The sequence below is a fragment of the Protopterus annectens genome, chromosome 8.part0 (genome assembly GCF_019279795.1).
Source record: "Protopterus annectens isolate FY-2018-M chromosome 8.part0, PAN1.0, whole genome shotgun sequence".
In the NCBI taxonomy this organism is placed as follows: domain Eukaryota; kingdom Metazoa; phylum Chordata; order Ceratodontiformes; family Protopteridae; genus Protopterus; species Protopterus annectens.
This window is the reverse complement of record NC_056741.1, coordinates 322,074,212-322,093,962: the sequence shown is the minus strand read 5'-3', so window position 1 is coordinate 322,093,962 and position 19,751 is coordinate 322,074,212. Positions and strand designations below refer to the sequence as shown.

The 19,751-nt window shown below is 40.6% G+C and overlaps 1 protein-coding gene across 2 annotated transcripts in view; it reads left to right on the top strand.

Annotated features, from left to right (window-relative positions):
• The window catches only part of PTPN13 (protein tyrosine phosphatase non-receptor type 13), a 1,949,788-nt gene that overhangs the window by 1,331,655 nt on the left and 598,382 nt on the right, over positions 1-19,751 (top strand). For both annotated transcript variants that reach the window (XM_044079819.1, XM_044079818.1), the window contains one exon: positions 13,322-13,514. In XM_044079819.1, coding sequence (XP_043935754.1) covers positions 13,322-13,514 — 193 coding nt within the window. The remainder of the gene's footprint in view (positions 1-13,321; positions 13,515-19,751) is intronic.

Sequence of the window (19,751 nt, the reverse complement as noted above, 5' to 3'; positions counted from 1 at the left end):
GACTCCTGGACATTCCACCCAGTCACAGGAAAGCAGCAGTCATAGAAATTGAAAAACTGCTCGAAAAAAGAGTCATCCAAGAAGTCCCTCTAGACCGAAGAGGATCTAGGTTTTACTCCAGATTATTTTTATTACCAAAAAGACAGGGGACTGGAGACCCATTTTGGATCTCAGCCAGTTCAACAAGGCAGTTCAGCAAACCAAATTCTATATGGTCTTGGTACAGTCAGTACTTCCTTTCTTGGAAAAAGACAATTGGATGTGCTCTATAGATCTTCAGGATGTGTATTACAATATAAAAATGGATAAACACTCCAGAAGATTCCTGCGCTTCCAGCTGGGAGCCATTCGTTTCCATTTCAGAGCACTGCCCTTTGGTCTCACCACAATCCCTAGGGTGTTTAGCAAATGCATGGCAGTGATAGCAGCTCATCTCAGATTGCAGAGATTTTGAGTTTTTCCTTATCTCGATGACTGGCTCCTTACCACTACCACTAGGCATCAACTACAGCAGGCAAGAGATTACACCCTGTATCTTTGCATTTCATTCGGCATTACAGTAAATTACAAAAAGTGAAATCTACAATCTACTCAACAGTTGGAATTTATTGGAGCTCTAATAAACACTGTTATGGGAATCGCTTCATTCCCAGTAGACAGGCTCCAAAAGGTCAGATCAGAAATAAACCATATAGTTCAGAACAAAAGTGTTCCAGCCAGACTCATCCTACAGGTGCTGGGCTCGATGGCAACCTCTGTAACTCTAGTTGCCTTGGCCAGATATCAAATGCTAATTCAACAGTGACTTCTAGCCTCCCAGTGGTCATTATTGAATCTGTCATACTTTATCTTGATCACCAATCGCTGCAGACAAGACCTGTCTTGATGGCTCCATTCCGACGAGATTCTTTCGGGCCATCCTTTCATCCTTCCACACCCCAAAGCCATAGTAACCACAGTTGCTTTTCAGATGGGGGGGCATTATCTGGGAAGGACTGTCCAAGGCACTTGGTCCCAACAGTAGGACAATTTGCACATCAGTGTTCTATAGATGAGGGTGGTGCAGTTGGCGTTGCAAGCATTTCAAGATGTCCTTTCCTTGGGAGCATAGGCAATTCAGATGGACAACATGTTGGTGGTTTAGTACATCAACAAACAAATTGAAACCAAATCTTACCCACTTTGTAGAGAAGCCGTCAGAGTCTGGTAATGGGCGATTTCTTCCAACTGCTTTCTCATGGCAACCCATATTCTGGGGAGCTCCAGTGTGGATAGGAGACAAACTGAGCAGAAGTATTTTAATGCCTCACGAGTGGTCTCTCAATCCTGTGGTGATGGAGACGATATTCCATCACTGGTGTCAGCCTTGCTGCAATCTGTTTACGTCACCTCTGAACAAGTGCAGCAGTTACTTTGCCCTAATCTCCTCACCCAGGGGAGTCACTCAGAGATGGTCTTCTCCCCGATTATCCCCCCGATCTCTTGTATACCTTTCCCCCAACTCCTCAGATATCCCAGTTTCTAAAGAAAGCCAAGAGGTAGGAGAACACAGTAGTCCTCATTGCTCTGTTCTGGCCTTGACAGGTTTGGTTTCCCTTCATATGGCCTCATCTGCTTTGGAAATCTTGGATTCTGGACACAGCTAAAGATCTATTATCTCATACAGAAGGTATAGTTCATTTGAATCTCCAACATCTCAAGCTCACTGTGTAGCTTCTCCAGTTCCCATGATTTCCAGGCATTCTTCCGTTACCTTACCAATTTGACATATCATTTTAGCTCATCACAAACCTTCTACTAGGAAACTGTACCATAGTAAATGTGAAAAATTTGCTAGATGGGCTCTTAACAATGACCTTGACCCTTATACAGCTCCTATGGATAAAGTATTGGATTTTCTGGCTGTTCTTTATCAGTCTGGCTCTTCAGCCTTTACCATTCAGGTTCATCTAGCCGTGATATCTAATTTCCATATCGATTTCAATGGTTCTTCACTTATGTTACATAAACTTTGCAAAGCTTTTTTGACAGGAACCCTAATGTTAGGGCCTCCATTTAAAGACTGTTTCATGGGATTTACCCTCAGTCCTACATTCTCTTACTCTGTCCCCTTTTGAACCTTTAGCTACTTGTGACTTAAAATGTATGACATGGAAACCTTTGTTTTTATTAGCTATTTCTGCAAGAAGAGTATCGGAAGTTCAAGCCTTGTCCTGCAAGCCCCCTCGGTAATATTTCACAAGGACAGGGTTTCCCTCAGGACTGATCTTGACAAAGATAGTTTCAGAGTCTAATATCAATCAAACCTTACACCTACCTGTCTTTTTCCCCTAATTTCTCAAATAAAGGAGAGTATTGTCTACACTTATTAGATGTTCCCAGGCAGTTATGTTTTTGCCTTCACAGAACAAAGGATATCGGAAAATCTGACCATTTGTTGCCTTTTCCTCACTTTCCTTGGGTAATCCAATTTCCAAGGGTACCTTAGCTAAATGGCTCAGAGATTGTATCACCCTTATCTATCATTCAAAGGGATTTCACTCACCACACCCTGTGAAAACTCATTCAACTAGAGCTGTAGTAGCTTCTGTGGTTTTTCATGCCAGAGCTTCTTTAGATGACATTTGTGCAGCAGCCACATGGTCATCTCCTCATACTATTATCAATAATTATAAACTGGACCAGGTCTCTAGAGGACGTGCATCATTCGGCTCAATGGTGCTTAGATATATTCTTCAGTGAGACCTGCCAAGATTCAGGTAGCTAGGGACCCGCTCCCACATTCAAGGATTACATGAAAATTGACAATATCAGATAAAGAAGTTATGTCTTACCAAAAAAGTTCATCTGTGTTGTCGATCTTCACTAATCCTTGACATTCCCCCCTCCCTCCCCCAGTCTGAGACTTTTAGTGGAATGAATACTCCCAATACTGGCCTTATATTAAGGACACAGATCTGGTCTCTTATTGTTATTTAATATCTGTCTGCCACTATTTTAGGGAAACTCGATCTGAGGTAATTTAGAGAGGAACATTGTGGGTAGATCCTAGCTCGAGAGTTTGGAAGGCGTGAGTGGAAGTTAATGTCCAGGTCTGTTCTGAGGCTTGGACCCAAGCCCACAGTCAAGGATTAGTGAAGACTGACAAAACAGATGCAATATTATGTTAGTATATAACTTGTTTTTTTAAATTGTTCTCTAATTTTCAAATACTGCAACAGATCTTAGCAAAGCTCTGAGTGTGTATTGTACCATAGTTAGGTGATCAAATGTGAAGTTACCTAATAACCAGGACTGACAGGATGAAACTCATACAGCAACTTATTTTATTTTCTTTGGAAGATGATATAATCTATGACAGTTATCACAGTTCAGTTATTTGAGTTCAATTTAGTTAGAAGCTCATCACCTTGCCTTGTGGATATAAGCCTCTCAGCATCCCATCTTGCCTTGTTGCATTAATTAAGTTAGCTAGGGAACAGTTATTCTTTAGGCAGTCAGGAAGTAGAGTGAAAGTAGTTAAGTATTGCTTTTCTGCATCTGTTTGAATCTGTCCAACTGTGTTATTTTTATTTTTCCTGTGATTGAAACTCTGGTGGTTATTGTACTTGGATATTTAGTATTCTTATGTTTTCTATGTTATTATTTATTATTACATATGTTTATACTTTTCATTGTGGCTGGTCTTTTAGAGATTACTTTTAATATCTTGAGAGTACTTGTGCTTATTTTAGTAATGCATTAGCCACTCCGAAAAGCTTGGCTGCTTTGGTTACACTCTACCATTTATGTTAGTATTGATTTTACTCAGTATAATGGAATAGCCTTGTAAGACCGTGAGAGTGGTTGACTGGTGGCAGCGTAGATACCTTATAGTCTGGGTAGAGGGTGTACATATAGTAAATCTGTGCCAGCCTTTCCCAGAAGTGTGTGAAAATCAAATAGCCGGGTTTGTGTGTGTCAGCTGCTTGTAACTGGGACACCGTGCTCTACAATGAGTCTTGTTTGGAGTTTGAAGAAACAGAGAGTCCAGTCCCAGGTCAGGAGTGTGTTCCGTGTGTGCTGTTAGGGAAAACTATGGTTGATGCATTGAGCTGCATCTTAAAATACTGTGTATATCCATTCCTGTTCTTATTGACCGTCTCTCACTAGACAGTGGTGAGAACTGAGGCTCCTTTATTGGCCCAGGGTAAAGATAGGCCATCATAGGGGGTTGTTTTTAAGACTAAAGAAAATTTCTAAATTTAGATTTGCTGTTGTCAATCTTCATTTAATCCTTCACTGATGGGGTCAGTTCCAGTCTCAGAACTGACTCAGCCATTACTACAGCTCATGCCAGCCAAAAACTATTGAGCTTCACCCCTACCCAGAATCCCTTTCTGTCAGTTACCTCAGATCTCGTTTGCCGCTTTCTGAAACGGTCGTGTATAGCTACTACTCTCAAGTGCTAGTGGGTTTAGGTAAATATTTCTTACATTTTTTTCTTTCTCGTTTCCCTTTCCTTTTCTTGTAACACTTAGTGTATTTCTCTTAGTATCATTGCTGATACTTTTTCCGTCTACACTTCAGTGTATTCCCAACTATCATTGCTGATAGTTTCCCTCCCTTCTCTCTGTCATAGTTTTCTATCTCCCTGTACATGCTTATGTATATCTAAACTATCATTATTGATAGTTCCTCTTCCTTTTTTCCTTCTATCCTAAAATACAAAAAATGTATGTAAAAATGATATCCTTTTTGGTCTCACTTCCCCTTTTTTGGTTGTGTGGGGTGAGCTTTTTTTTAGTAGATCTACCTAGCTGTTTTCTCTGTTGACATGGTTGACAAGGGTAAAGCTCCCTCTGGCTTCAAAACATGCCAGAAGTGTGGCCATAAAATTCTGTTTTCAGATTTTCATTTACTGTGTGTATGTTGTCGTGGTCCTCATCATTTACAGGAAGACTGCATAATCTGCCACACCTTCAGCCACTGTGCTTTAGTTGAAAGGTGGAATAAACTTATTTTAAAAGGACTTCTCCTTCAGCCTTTGGTGAAGCCTTATCCTTTGGAGATAAAGACAAGACAGATGTTTCTTCTCTTTCTTCCTCATCCTCTGCTGAAAATTTGAAGAAAAGAAGTCTTTCATTCCAACCTCCCCATCTGTTCTAAAACCCAATAAACTGAAGACCTGGGCTCTGATAGTTCCCATGGAACCGAAGGCATCTGCTGTTGATTTTCTGGTGCCAAGATGCATTCCAACACCTATCACAGTTTTGAGCCCATCGACATCGAAGGCCTTGGTACAGAAAGTGACTACTGCTTCACCGGACAAGACAAAATAACTTAGAACTACATACTCTCCCTCTATTGATCCCTTTATTGGGGAGTTCCCAGAGGTATTCTTGCAGAGGCCTAAGTCTCCTTCCACGTCATCCATCCAGTCCAGCAAAAGTCTTTCAGAATGCAACACGGAGGGGCTAGTGAATAAGATCTTATGAGCTAGAGGGCTTTCAGGCCCCTCTTCGGTACCGACCCCTTTGGGTATTGGTGCCGACACATCTTTTACACCATTAACTACTCCTTCTCTAACCTCCTTGAAACTCCCGGCACTGACTGTATTGGCTCAGGAGCTGTTCGCTTCTTTGGAGCCGGTAGTTACTCTAAGCTCTTTGGTTGTTTCTGAACCAGAGACCTTCCAGGGCCATAGCTACCCTGCCAGTTCTGGGGGACAGGTTTCTACTCCAGTTTTTCAGAGCATCCCCGCTTCTCGGAGCTTCTGGTCGAGTTAGTTTGGCTCCATCTTCGGTCTTGGGTGTTGGTTCTTCAGAGTGGGGAGTGACCCTGCTTCTGAGGCAGTCCTTCTTGGTTCCAGGCTCCCTTTCCTCTTCAGGGGTACCAGCATTCAAGGCTATGAGAGGGCCCTCTATCTTGTAGAGACCCAGTTAACACCTTCCCCCTCGGGACAGGCTCCTCCCTCTAGTTCTGTTATTCTTCCTGCCTCTCCACTGGGACAGCAGGTGCTGAAACCTCAGGTGTCACAGGCACAGGTACTGTCATCTTTTGATACCTCCCCAGACTATCCCCCTGAGGATGTCCCTCAGATGAAGTGCAAGAGGAAGCACTTGGATTCCCATGAGGAATCAGTCTCCAAAGACACAGATTTTGATGAGGGGGAAGGTTCCCTACAGTCACCTCCTGAAGATGTCTCATTTGGAGACATCTTGGAAATTTTAAAACAGGGGTGGCTGGAAGTCCCAAAACCCTTCCTCTGAGGAATCTATTTACCTGCAGGCTTTCGGCACCTGCCCATCTATCTCTTGGGTGACTCCACCCATTGACAAACTCGTTTAGTTGATTTCTAAGCAGTCGTGAAAGGCTGCAGACTCCACAGAGCCCATCCCCAAAAGACCAGACAAGGTTCTTTTAGCTCCAGAAGACAAGCAGTTTTGGGCTAAAAGACTGGCTGTAGATGCTATGGTCGCAGTGGTAGCCACTAAAAAGGAACTTGCTGAAGAGAGTTCTTCCATCCATTCACCCACTCGCTGAAGAGAGTTCTTCCATCCATTCACCCAGTAGAGAGTCTCAGACCATGGACAGGTTTGGGAAGTGGGTCTGTGCTTCATCGACCTTCACCATAAGGTCTTTGAATTTATTGGCACATTTCACCAGACTCCAATGGGATCTGATTAAAGAGTTGTAAGACACCCTGGCAGGAGCTGTAGCTGAGGGAGTCCAAGAGAAAGTGGCTTCCTAGTTAGGGAGTTAGTTGTGTCCAATTTCTCCATGAGGCTGATCGCTCATACAGTCAAAGGGACATCTAGAGCAGTGGGTACAGATGCAGCCATAAGGGGATGCTACAATGTGACTTTGCAGAACTATTCAAGTTTTCAAGTCTTCTGTTGTCAGCGCTCCTTTTGATGTAACATCCTTGTTTGACCCTAAAGTAAAAGAGACTTTATCCAGGTGTGAGAAGGATGGCAAGACCCTTTCTGGTGTGGGCATATGTTTCTCCACCCCCAGAGGTCCTTTTCTAGGAATCAGAGGAGCGGTGGAAAAATGTGGTTCAAGAAATCTCAAGGGCCTTCCCAAAACACATGTGGAGAGAGCGAGTTCCCCCAGGGGCCAAAGGGGGAACCAAAATGGAAGACACCATCCTTGTGGCAGGGGTGTTCCACAAAACCAGGGCTTCAGGGATTCTTTCCCAAGCAAGCCCTTTCAGTGTTCCTGAAGGGAAGCCAGATTGTCTTCCTCTGGATGCAGACGGGCAACTCTTATCCTTGCACCTAAATACCTAGCTAAACTTGACAAAGATTCCTGTGTGCAACGGATCATATTCAGAGGTTATATCATTCCCTTTTCTCAACCTCCTCCTGTTCAAATGAAAATTCCTGATGCTCCACCAAATCAGAGGGATGCAGCAGTGCAAGAAATTCTGAAACTGCTGGATAAATGAATCATCCAACAAGTCCCACCAGACCAAGAAGGATCCGGAACCTACTACTCAAGATTCTTTTCAGTGCCAGAAAAGACAGGGGAATGGAGACTAATTTTGGATGTCAGTGTACTGAACAAGTCTGTTCAACAGACAAAGTTCCAGATGGTCACTGTACAGTCTGTTCTCCCTTTTCTGAAGAAAGATGATGGGATGTGCTCAGTAGACCATCAGGATGCATATTACCATATAAAAATGGACAAATGCTCCAGAAGGTTCCTCCACTTCTGGCTAGGAGCCAGTCATTACCAATTTATAGTACTGCCCTTTGGACTCACCACAGCCCCCAGGGTGTTCACCTAACGCATGGCAATAGTAATAGCTCACTTGAGACTGCAAAGATTCTACGTTTTTCCATATTTGGATGTCTGGTTCAAAACCACTTCGACCAAGCATCAATTAGTAGTCACCAGAGACTACACCCTCCACACTTGCGCCCATCTGGGGATTACCATCAGTCTAAAAAAGTCACATTTAATCCCAACACAAAATTTAGAATTCGTAGGAGTAGTACTGAATACTCAAAGGACAATAACATCTCTTCCTCCAGAATGGCATCAGAGAATTGTGGTTCAGGTTTGAAAGTTAACTCACAGGAAGAAGGTTTCAGCACAATTAGTCTTGAAAGCTCTAGGATCCATGGCAGCTTCCATAACTGTAGTCCCATTAGCTAGGTTACATATGAGAGTTCTACAATGGCTACTAGCTTCCTAGTAGTCTGTCCTTCATCACCCAATGTCAGACCAAATATTGATCACCAGTCATTGCAAAATGGACCTTCTTTGGTGGATGCATACCGAACAGATTCTTTACAGTTGCCTCTTTGTTTTTCCAGAGCCCACAGCCATTGTGACCACAGATGCCTTCCAGAAGGGGGCATTATGTGGGTAAGATGGTCCAAGGCACTTGGTCCCCATTAGAAGCCATACTTGCATATCAGTGTCCTGGAGATGAGGGGTGCTTCTTGCATTGCAGGCCTTTCAGACAACTCTTCCTCAGGTGACTATTGCAGTTCAAATGAACAATATGTCAGTGATTTGGTACATCAACAAACAGGGAGGAACCAAGTCTTACCTCCTTTGTCAAGAAGCCCTCAGAGTGTGGCAGTTGGTCACCTAGTCCAACCACTTTCTGATAGCAGTGCACATTTCGGGGAGTTCCAGTGTGATTGCAGACAAACTAAGCTGATGTATCCTTTAGCCTCATGAGTGGTCTCTCAATCCAGAAGTGGTGAAAGTGATATTCCATCATTTGGGTCAACCTTGCTGCAATCTGTTTACATCTCCCCTAAACAGCAAATGCAGCAGTTATTTTACCCTCATTCCCCTTCTGGGAAGGTCACCAGGGATGCTCTTCTACACAATTGGCCCCCGGTTTACTGTATGCTTTTTCCCCGGTACCTCTAATTTCCAAATTATTACAGAAAGCACACAGGTTGAAGAGTACAATAATTCTCATTGCCCCCTTTTGGCCTCGACAGATGTGGTTTCCCTTTCTTTGGCCTCACTTGGATTCTGGACCCAGTGCCAGATTTCCTGTCCCATCCAGATGGCCTTGTTCATCCAAACATTTTGAACCTCAAGCTGATTGCAGGCTCCTCCAATTCCACTAGTTGCCAGGTATCTTAGTATGTCCTCTCTAGTAAGTCACACCGTCTTATCACCTCATAAACCTTCTAATATAAAACTATGTTTAAGTAAATGGAAGAGATTTACAATTTGGGCCCATGAAAAACAAATTGACCCTTTCTCTGCTTCAGTTGAGCATGTTTTTGATTTGTTGGCATCAGTGTTCATTGTTGGGGCTTCTCCATCCACCATCAAACTGCAATTGGCTGAGATTTCTAATTTTTGCAATGGTTTACAAGAACTTCTTTAGCCTCTCACAGGCTTTGTAAATCATTCTTAAGAGGGACTCTTTTGTTAAAACCCCTGTATAAAGATCCAACTTTTCCTTGGGACTTGAATTTAGTATTACAGGCAGTAATACATTCCCCTTTTGAACCCTCTGCAGAATGCGATCTGAAATTTCTATCTTGGGAGACACTCTTTTTGGCAGTCATTACTTGAGCCAGCAGAATTTTAGAAATCCAGGCCTTATCATCTGAACCTCCTTACCTAGTCTTCCATAAGGATAGAGTATCTTTATGAACAAACCCCTCCTTCCTGCTCAAGGTAGTGTCAGAGGCTAATATCAACCAGACTATTAATTTACCAGTCTTCTTCCCTAATCATCCTAACAAAGGGGAATACGTTCTACATTTACTAGATGTCCTTAGACAATTATGTTTCATTCTTCATAGAACAAAAATTATAAGGCAATCAAGTTAAATGTTTGTTTCATTTTTTACTGCAAAGTTGGGCAAAGCAGTCAGTAAGATTACCCTCTCTAAGTGGCTGAAAGATTGTATTTCTTTCATTTATGATAAAAAAAAAGTTAAACTTGCCTAAACCTTTCAAACCATATTATACAAGATCTGTAGCCACTTCAGTGGTCTTCCAGTCTATAGCTACTACAGATAACATACATGCAGCAGCTACTTGGGCTTCTCCCCATACTTTTATTACTCATTACAAATTGGACCTTGTCTCTAGGGGAAGATCGTCTTTTGGCTCAGTGTTGCTCAGGAATATCCTTTCATGAGTCCAGCCAAGTTTTTAGGTAGCTGGGGACTTTGTCCCATCTGTTAAGGATAAAATGAAGATTGACATCATCACATAAAGAAGTTATGTGCTCACTATAATGTTCCATCTGTGTTGTCGATCCTCATTTATCCTTGACTCCCTCCTCCATCCCCCATCCTCAAAGATTTTTGGTGGAATGGATCACGAGCCCAAACTGTTATACTACCCAAATACAGTCGATAAGGCTTCCATCTGGCTTACTTCCTGTATGTATATATGTTTTCAAACATTTTCTGCAAATTCGATCTGAGGTAGAGAGAGAGAGAGGGATTCTGGGTAGAGGTGAAGCTTGAGAGTTTTTGTCTGGTGCAAGCTGTAGTAATGGCTAAGTCATTTTCGAGATCGGAACCAAACCTATCTGTCAAGGATAAATGAAAATTGACAATACAGATGGAACATTATGGTGAGTACATAACTTTTTTTCTCGTAAACATTTTTAGTTTTACTAAAGAATCAACTAGGTTCATTTTTCATGCTGTAACAAATTTAAAACCTTTTTGAAACAGCAAAAAATGCTGTTTCCTGATAACATGACTTGTGTAATTAAAAATGTTTTAACCATTTTAGGATACCAGAATGTCTTCATTATGTCCTTGGAGTGAAAGGTTTAATTATGGACTAACCCCTTCATGTAATAAGAAAATGGAAGAAGGGGTTGGTGAATGACTCTACTAAATATTAGGCAAATTCCCTTCAAAATGCTCAAAGCATATCAATAATTCCTCTTGTTGCCTCACGTCTTGGTATGCCATGTTTGCATCTGTGGTGTTGATTGTTTGAATTGTTTCCTGGACACACTGTGTGTTGTGAGTGACTCGCAAGGTGTTCCGATCTTTGAAGTATTGGAAAATCCTGTGAGTTGTCCAAATGAAACAAGCTCTCATCTGATGTCTTGTCTACATCAGTGTGTGTTGCTATATCTAAAACATCCCCATCATAATTCTCTCATTCTACCTTCTTAAAATATTCATTCTTCCCATGAGGAGAAAGGCCAGTCTTAATGGCAAAGGTAGCTATTGAGATGAATCTTAACTAATCCATAAACCTGCATGTTGTCTTTCCAAATTACTGTTAATGGCTGTGGATGTTTGCTTCATTATGTGGCTGTACACAGGCAACTTAAACACAATTGTTTATTTACTTAAACATGAAACTGGGTTTAAAAGTTTAACTGATTGCATTAAATTTTGTTATAAAAAATACAATAATCCTTTAACTCCTGCACTTACAGATGACACATCCTCCCATTCTTTTTGAATGAGTGCATCTGTGGATTTTTGTGCAACAGCTATGTGGGCTTCATTGGGTTCTTTTGCAAGACATTACAAGTTGAATACGAGGTCTAGATCCAAGTCTTCCATTGGGGGCACAGTCATCAGGGATATAATTTCATGAGGAGGAAATTCAGAAAGATAATATTAGCACTTTGTCTTAAGTGTCATTGATGATATGATAAGCCTTCTCAGCTTAGGTACAGAAGTTTAATATTTAACTTAATACTGGATCTGGATGAGGAGGTCCATCCTAATCACTATGCCCACCCTCTTTTCTTCTACCTCAGAGCACACCTAATTTATTGAAATTTAGTCTGATAAAGTGGTTGCTTCTGATCCACTTTTGCTTGACCATAAGAGATCTAGAAGATTTTTCACAAAGCATTAAGGGTAAAAGGGGAAATGCTATAAGCCTAGGAAAGTTTCACATTCTGAACAAACTAAAGACTAGTGGCTGATTGTTGACAGGGATGGGCTTGTTCATCCAGAGTTAACGTCATGGTAAGTACAGAACATTTGCTTCTGCTGCCAGTCTTAGAGTGGTTAACACTTACATGTAATTACAAGGTGGATTAACATTTTGTGGCATTGCTAGGTACTGCATACAGTTCTGAAAGTAAAGTTTAAAAGGTTCATTTAAGTATATACATGAAATGTTAACTCGAACAAATGGTATTTCATATACCGTGGTTAAGATGATGAAAAAGTTAAGTATGGAGAATCTTTATTCTTTTAAGTTTTTTTTTCATTTTCTCAGTCTCTGGGCATAAACACTTATTTTTATTTCTCATTGAACAACAGCCAGCATTTGTTGTCATGCAGTATCTGTATAAACAGCAGTCTGCCTGAAATAGGTACAGAGGATTACAGTTAGGTCTCTGATCATAACCAGCTTGTTATGATCAAGACATGGATGTCAAGTAATTCACATTGAGAGCAAAGCATCTAAGTTGAGTACACATAACATTTGGGTGGTCTTGAATATGTGTTTCATTATTAACAGGGATTCTTTTAAGTCATTCCCATATTGCTTTTGAGCTTTCATTGTTGGCAGTGGCCCACATTTAATGATCTCAGTATAAATCAACTGCAAATGAAGTACTGAATATTGTAAAGGAGATAAAAGAACTGGAGGTGGGATGTTTAGAAAAGAGAAGGAGCAAATTACATGGAAGTAAATGGAATTTGTGGGATCAATTCATGCAGAATAATGTTCAGGAGGAAGGGTGAGGTTTATGGGAAGGCAAGAACTGAACAATTTATATAACACTGGAGTTAATAATTGTTTAAAAAAGGAAGCATGGACTGCATGAAAATAACAATAACGTTTTTTATGGTTTGCTTTATTTTCTATTAATGTATGTGTACTTCATTATTTAAAATGTGATTTAATAAAGATGTCTAAAAATCATTTGATTGAAATCAGCATTGAACAGTCATCTGATTTTCAGCATCAGCTGGTAGATGACTATGCATCAGGAAACGCATCTGATTTTTGTGAGCAGAAGAAGGAATGTACTGTAAGAGTGAAATGAAATCCAACATGCAGTGAAAGTAGTGCTACACTTTGTACTGTTGCATTAATTTTATCACCACTAGAATTTTGAACTATAATAACATATGAACTGTCTTTCTGGCAAACTCACAACAGATGCTTTGTTTAACTTTGATTGATAGATTCCTTGTATTGAAGTGTGCATTGCATTAATGTGATATATCTGCAGTGATGTGGATTAGTATGAAATAAGAGATTTGTTTAAACTATTTTAAATTACTGTCCTCCATTTTCTAATAACATTGTGACACAAGCTAATGTCATTGTGTTGATTAACATGTAATGCTCATTCTAGCTACATCATCCCACATGCTGTTATTTTTCATTCTTTATTTAGTAACTGTCCCTCTCCACTCCCTCTGGATCTGTTACCTTTTCAAAGCAGCCAGCATGTGCCAGAAGTTCCTTCTCCTACTCCATTAGATGATACTTTTATGAGCTCTAGTTCTGGATCAGACGTGATGATATCACATTTGCAGCAGGAAGTAGAATCACTGGACCTGAGTGATGCACAAGAAGAGTTTGAGCCTGTAAGTGTAAGGGTCATTTATATTTATGCATTCAAATTGTCAGCAGTACTAGTGTTGCACACCTCATTTAATTGTGTTTATCCCAACCTTTCTGCATTAAGAAACATTTTTTTATATTCTATATCCTAACAGTAAATTGTCACATCATTTAGAAATGCATATTAATTTCACTTAGAATGTTGTAACTAAAGTGGTCTGTTATTGCTGCAGGTTTAATGCATTGTTCACTGGCTTTTTCATGTTGACTGCACATAGAATATATATATATATATATATATATATATATATATATATATATATATACACATAGAGTTGTCATTCAAATGACTGGTAATTCATTTTGTCAACAAGTTTGAGTGGGTGTAAGAATGAGCAGAGCAAGTACACATTTGTGCGCATCACATCTGGTTGAATTCAAATTTTTAATAGTGTATGTATGTGGGAGTGTGTAGGAAAATTGAATGTTTAACTGAAAAGATGGTGGTTGTGAAAATGTACAAGACTGTGTTTTAGGTGGTAGTGTGTATGTGAGAGTGTTCCGAGTTAGAACTAGGTAAGGGGATAGATTTAGTGTTGTGCCTGTTTGATGTTGTATGTTTTCTGTGTCCTTTCATCTTGTGTAGTGTTGCTGTTAGAGAAAAGGTTATTAGTAACATAATGTGGGTTAGGCTGAGGAGAAAAATGAAGCCCCCCACCCATCCTTACTTGTATATGCTAAACCTAACCCTGCCCCAAACTGTAAGCCTACACATTGTTAGTAATAACCCTTTCCCTAACAGTGCCACTGTTCAGATTATGTTTGATCTAGGTTTTGTGTCTGGGGTGTTCAGGTAGTTAAAGAGAAGTTGTTAATTTGTTGTGCTTCACTTATTTTGTATGGCACACATTTGTGTGGTCACTCATTTTTGTTCTGTCATTTGTATCTACTTTGTGCTGTCAACCAGTCATGATATACTAATGTATATATATATATATATATATATATATATATATATATATATATATATATATATATATATATATATAGCGAGTGTGTATATACACGTGTCTGCCCATTCTGATATGTATATTGCATTATGTCATAATGAGTACTGAACCAGTTACTGAGCCAAGGAAATACAGTAATGACTGCAAAAGTGCATGTGTCAAAGACACTGAAGCAGGCAGGTGAACTGTCTCCATGGCAATTAACAGATAAGAGCTGTCTGTAGAGTTATCTCATGCTACTGCCTCTTGACAAAATAGATCTAGGTCTAGAGAAGATTTCTGGAGTATCCATGAAGCTTTTCATAAAGGAAATAGGTAGCGAGAGTGCCAAAGGCTGGGAGTTATGAAATGGAAGAGAAAACCTAGTGTGTGTAAGTTCTGAAGTAAGTGGGTTGTGTCTGTTAGTGAGAACTTCAGTCACACTGCAAACATACTGAGCTTTGTTGCAGTGCAGAGACACAGAAAGAGAGAAGGTTATCAGCCAAATAGATGCTGAATTACATACTATTTGAGTTAACAACTGTTCTACCCTTCATCTACAGGAGTTAGCCAAGCCTTTGTTTTATTTATTTATTTTTGTGACTGTATTATTTTCTAAACTGAATTTTAAGTTACCTGAATGAAGCACATTTTAAGTTCATCTTTTTCAAAAGAAAATACAATTTTGAATTTTGCTTACTCATGCATTTTGAAGCCAAGATCTTTTTTTAATGACATATATGGTTACAGTTCGTTTGGTTGACACTCCTTTGTGTGACTGGAGTAAACTGTAGTTCATTTTGTACAAAAGGTTGTTTGTGAGAATGTCATACAAATACTGGGTTGGTCAACAAAGTTAAGTGGGTTTGTGGTAAGTTTGGGAGTTTGTGTGGAAGTGTGTTAGAGGGTTAGGGTAAGGGGATAGATTTAGTGTTTATGCATGTGTAGGGGGACAGAATTAGAGCTAGGATTAGGTAAGGGGATAGATTTTGTGTTGTGTGGGTGTTTGTGTGTGTGTGTATATGTGGGTGTATGTGAGGTGAGTGTCCGAGCTGATTTGTGTAATGATAGTGTTATGACAAGAGTTTTTTTTCAAAATAAAGTGCATAACTAGGGGCAGGGTTAGGGTCAGCATGCATTACTGAGATGGAGCAGAAGGGCAAAGCCCCCCTTCCTACCTCAGTAATGCATGCTGACCCTAACTATGCCTCTGACGTTAACCATGTACCTTAGATTCAAAAACCCATTCCAAAACAGTACAGCTATTTAGACAAATTTGAGCTGAATGGTTGGTTGGGTTGTTGATTGTACATCAAAAAAGGAAACAAATTTTTCAATGTACTGAGTCTTGCTAATGTTAGTTGTTGATATAATGAATCGTTGTCATGTTTCAGTTGATTTTTTCTCAGTCATTTAGCATGTTGACCATATATATATATATATATATATATATATATATATATATATATATATATATATATATATATATATATATATATATATATTTACTTTATATCCAAGAAATACTGAAATGTCAAAATTCAGTATGTCGAGGCTATAAAGTCGAAACCTAACAAGAACGAAAACTCAGAAGCGCAAAATTCAAAATCTTGCATACCGGAAATTTTGAATTAGCTCTTCTGCTGTCCACAAACACTCCACAAACACCCCCCCCCCACACACACACACAGAAAAGCTCTGTACTACATAAAAGTATGGGGGCAAGCCCCACTTCACCCCCCCACACACCCCTTACTTAAATATTCTAACTCCGAGGTCGCACTACATGCAAAAACACACAAAACACCACCACACAAGCTATATTCTCCTCGCGCACTCACATCATAGCAACAAAACACACTAACACACACCACAGCCCCTACCCAAAACCCTTAACACATCAACACTTCCCTGAATCCATAACCACATCGAAACACCAGCAGCGCTAATTCAAAACCTCCGGTATGTGAGGTTTTGTATTTTGCGCTTCTGAGGTGTCTCTCTTTTTCAGGATTTCATTTTATGGGCTCGAAATACAGAATTTCAATATTTCAGTATTTTGAGCTTCTAAAGTGAATTCGTAGATATATATATATATATATATATATATATATATATATATATATATATATATACACACACACACACACACACACACACACACACACACACACACATATAATATCAGTAAATCTTGAATGTTTTTTGTTCAAATTACAACATGTTTTACAAAAACATCAAAACATAAAACGCTGCAAACTCCTGAATGGGCTTTAACTTGGTTCATGCTAGAGGCAAGATGATTTTTCTTGCTATGTTTTGATTGCTGTTTTGTAATTCATTGTTTAGTTGTTTGATACTTTGTATCATAGTATTTTCTTCTACCACCTAGTTTTCTTTTCTTAACACTTGCAGTCAAGCCTTCCCATCTTGTGGATTTTAGCACAACCTGCAGTGTAGGTAAGTTAAGACCCCCAGTTCAATGAATGAATGAATGAATGACCAGATTATCTGTATATATGGTAGCATACATCATGTGTAGAGCTACAGTATTTTATCCTTCAACCTCTGAAATGTGTCTGGGATCCCATGTAGGCCATATGGTTACACTGTGTGCTGAAAAAAGATCATCATTGGTTCATAGTTTCATATGACGATACTAGGCTATTGGCTCGGAGGCCCTTATAAGCCTCACCAAGAGTTTGGCCCATGTTCCCTCAAAGTCAGCACCTGTTTCCCCTGTCCACAGGTGGGATCCCAGGGTTGTATTTTTTTTGTTTCCCATCCAGTCACCCAGGTGCCTCTTAAAGAGGGCTAGAGAGGTACTCTGCTTGACATGGAGAGGGAGTCTGTTCCATAGATGTGGAAGTCTCTGGGATACAAATTTATCCCGTCAACAAGTTCTGTTAATGTCACAGACCAGTTTAAGGCCTTGCGTTTGGGTTGTGTGAGTGGAGATTGACTTACGGATATGCAGCAACTCCATCAAGGCGGGGTCTGAAATGGCCTTGTATGCCAGACACAGGTCACCTCTGAGCAGTCTGTACGAGACTGAGTAGAGGGACAGGGCTTTTAGATTATCTGTATAGGATAGGTGTTTGAGACCCTGGATTTTCCTGGTCAGGAATCTCTGTGGTCTCTCCAGCTGCTGCATGTGATTAACAAGATACATGCCGAAGAGGGCATTGTACTTGATAATGGGTCTGAGAAGGAAGGAGTACAGGGATGATATGACCTCCTTGTTCCTGAATGAAATACCCTTATTTGTGAGGTGGGCCTTGTAAAAAGCCTTCTCTACAATGAAGGCAACGTGGTGGTCAAAAGTCAGGTTGCTATCATCAACCTGGGTGCCCAAGCCCCTCATGACTGATTGCATGCTTAGTCTGTTGTTATTAATGTGATAATTAGTGGGATGCCATTTTCCCCAAAGGGGATAATGATGCATTTCTTGGCATTCAGTTTGAGGCCATGATTCTGGCACCATTCATTAGTTTGGGTAAGACCCTCTTGGAGGATGTTCACATCACTAGGGGAATTTAAGACAGCGCCCAGCTTGCAGTCATCTACAAATGTGGTCAGCCACAGACCACTGGTTTTGGCTTACACCTCAGAAAAGTATATCCCAAACAGTAGAGGCTCCAAGACATATCCTTTGGGTACACCACTCATTACGGGTCTACTACTCGAGGTGGCTTTCCCTATTTTGACTGTGTGGGTTCTATCAGTGAGCCAGTTATCTGCCCATCTGGTAACATATGGGTTGATGCCTAGCAGGGAGAGTTTATCTATTATGCCCGAGTGGGGAATAGTGTCGAAAGCTTTGGCTAGGTCAAGGTAGATGGTGTGCACCATCTTCACCTCTTCTGTGGCTTTGGTGACTATTTTGAAGAAGTTGACCAAGTTTAACAGGCATGATCTCCCTCTGGCAAAACCAAACTGTGCAAGGTCAAGTGTTTGGAAGTTGCCAATGTCCTTGTTTATGAGGTCCATGATAATGCATTGCATGGCCTTGCAAATCAGGCTAGTTAGGCTGATGGACCTGTAATTGCCTGGGTCAGTGGACACTCCATTGTGTAGAGGGATGACAGTGGCTGCCCTCTGTTCAGCTGGGATGAAGCTAGTGCTCAGGCTTTGGTTGAATAGGGTGCCTAATGGAGCTGAGAGCTCATGCCTGAGTTCCTGTAGGATACAGCCAGGGATGTTATCGGGTCCCATGGAGACTGTATTTTTTTTTGCCTTTGAGAGGGCATTTAAGACCTGCTGTCTGGTAATGAGGGGAGAGGGGCAGGTGCTGAGGATGTCCTTGTTTGCTGATTGGGAGGGACAGGGTGATGAAGTTTTCACTGCAACTGTCTGCCAGCAGGTTGGCTATATCTGTTTCATTTCTGTATATGGTGTTATTGACCACCGGTTCAGAGCAGATTTGGGCGTTATTTTGAAATTGCAGACATATGTGAAGAAAGCCTTGTGATTGTCCTTAGTGGATGTGCACAATTTGGACTTGAAGTTAGCCGTAGAGGATTTCATCAGTGACCTTGTTTGTTGTTCAGACAAAGGAGAGATTTCTTCCAATTTGGCACCTGCTCCTTCTTGGTCCTGGACAGCAGTTTTTTTCCTTTTAGTATAGAATTTGTGTATTGCTGCTGTCCACCAGACAGGTTTACTCTTCCTTGAGGGAGATGATTTGGTCCTGTCAGGTATTGCTGAGTCCATACAGCTAAGTAGGTGCTCATATAGTTTTTTGGTGTAAGCTTGTACATTAGTGCTAGTTCGAACTGAAGAGATGATGGCTGTGAAGCTGCTTATACCTGCTCTGAAGAGATTGTGGTTTGCTTTGGAAAAAATTTTTTGTTTGACTTTTACAGGGGAAAGGTCAGGGGAGATAGTGACTTCAAAAGTGATCTCTTTATGATCAGATCTTACCAAAGAGGATGACACTGTAGGGGTGCTACAGTGGCTACTCATGCTGGTTAGGGCCATGATATTTTCACTTCTCGTAGGGGTGTTGACCAGTTGATCCAATTCATTGGCATTGACGAAGTCGAGGAATTTTCTGGGTGTTGATGTTTGGGCTAGAATAGGTCTTCCACTCTGTGGTTGGGTAGTTAAAGTCACCTCGGATCAGGGTATTGGGCTGAATCTTGAATTCAAGTAAATCCAGATAGGTGGAGTGGGTGTCCTGAGTCATGGTTGGGGGTCTGTAGCTAGCTATGATTTGAATAGGTATTTTGTCAACAGGTAACTGCACTTGGAGTGTCTCCTGTGCATCAT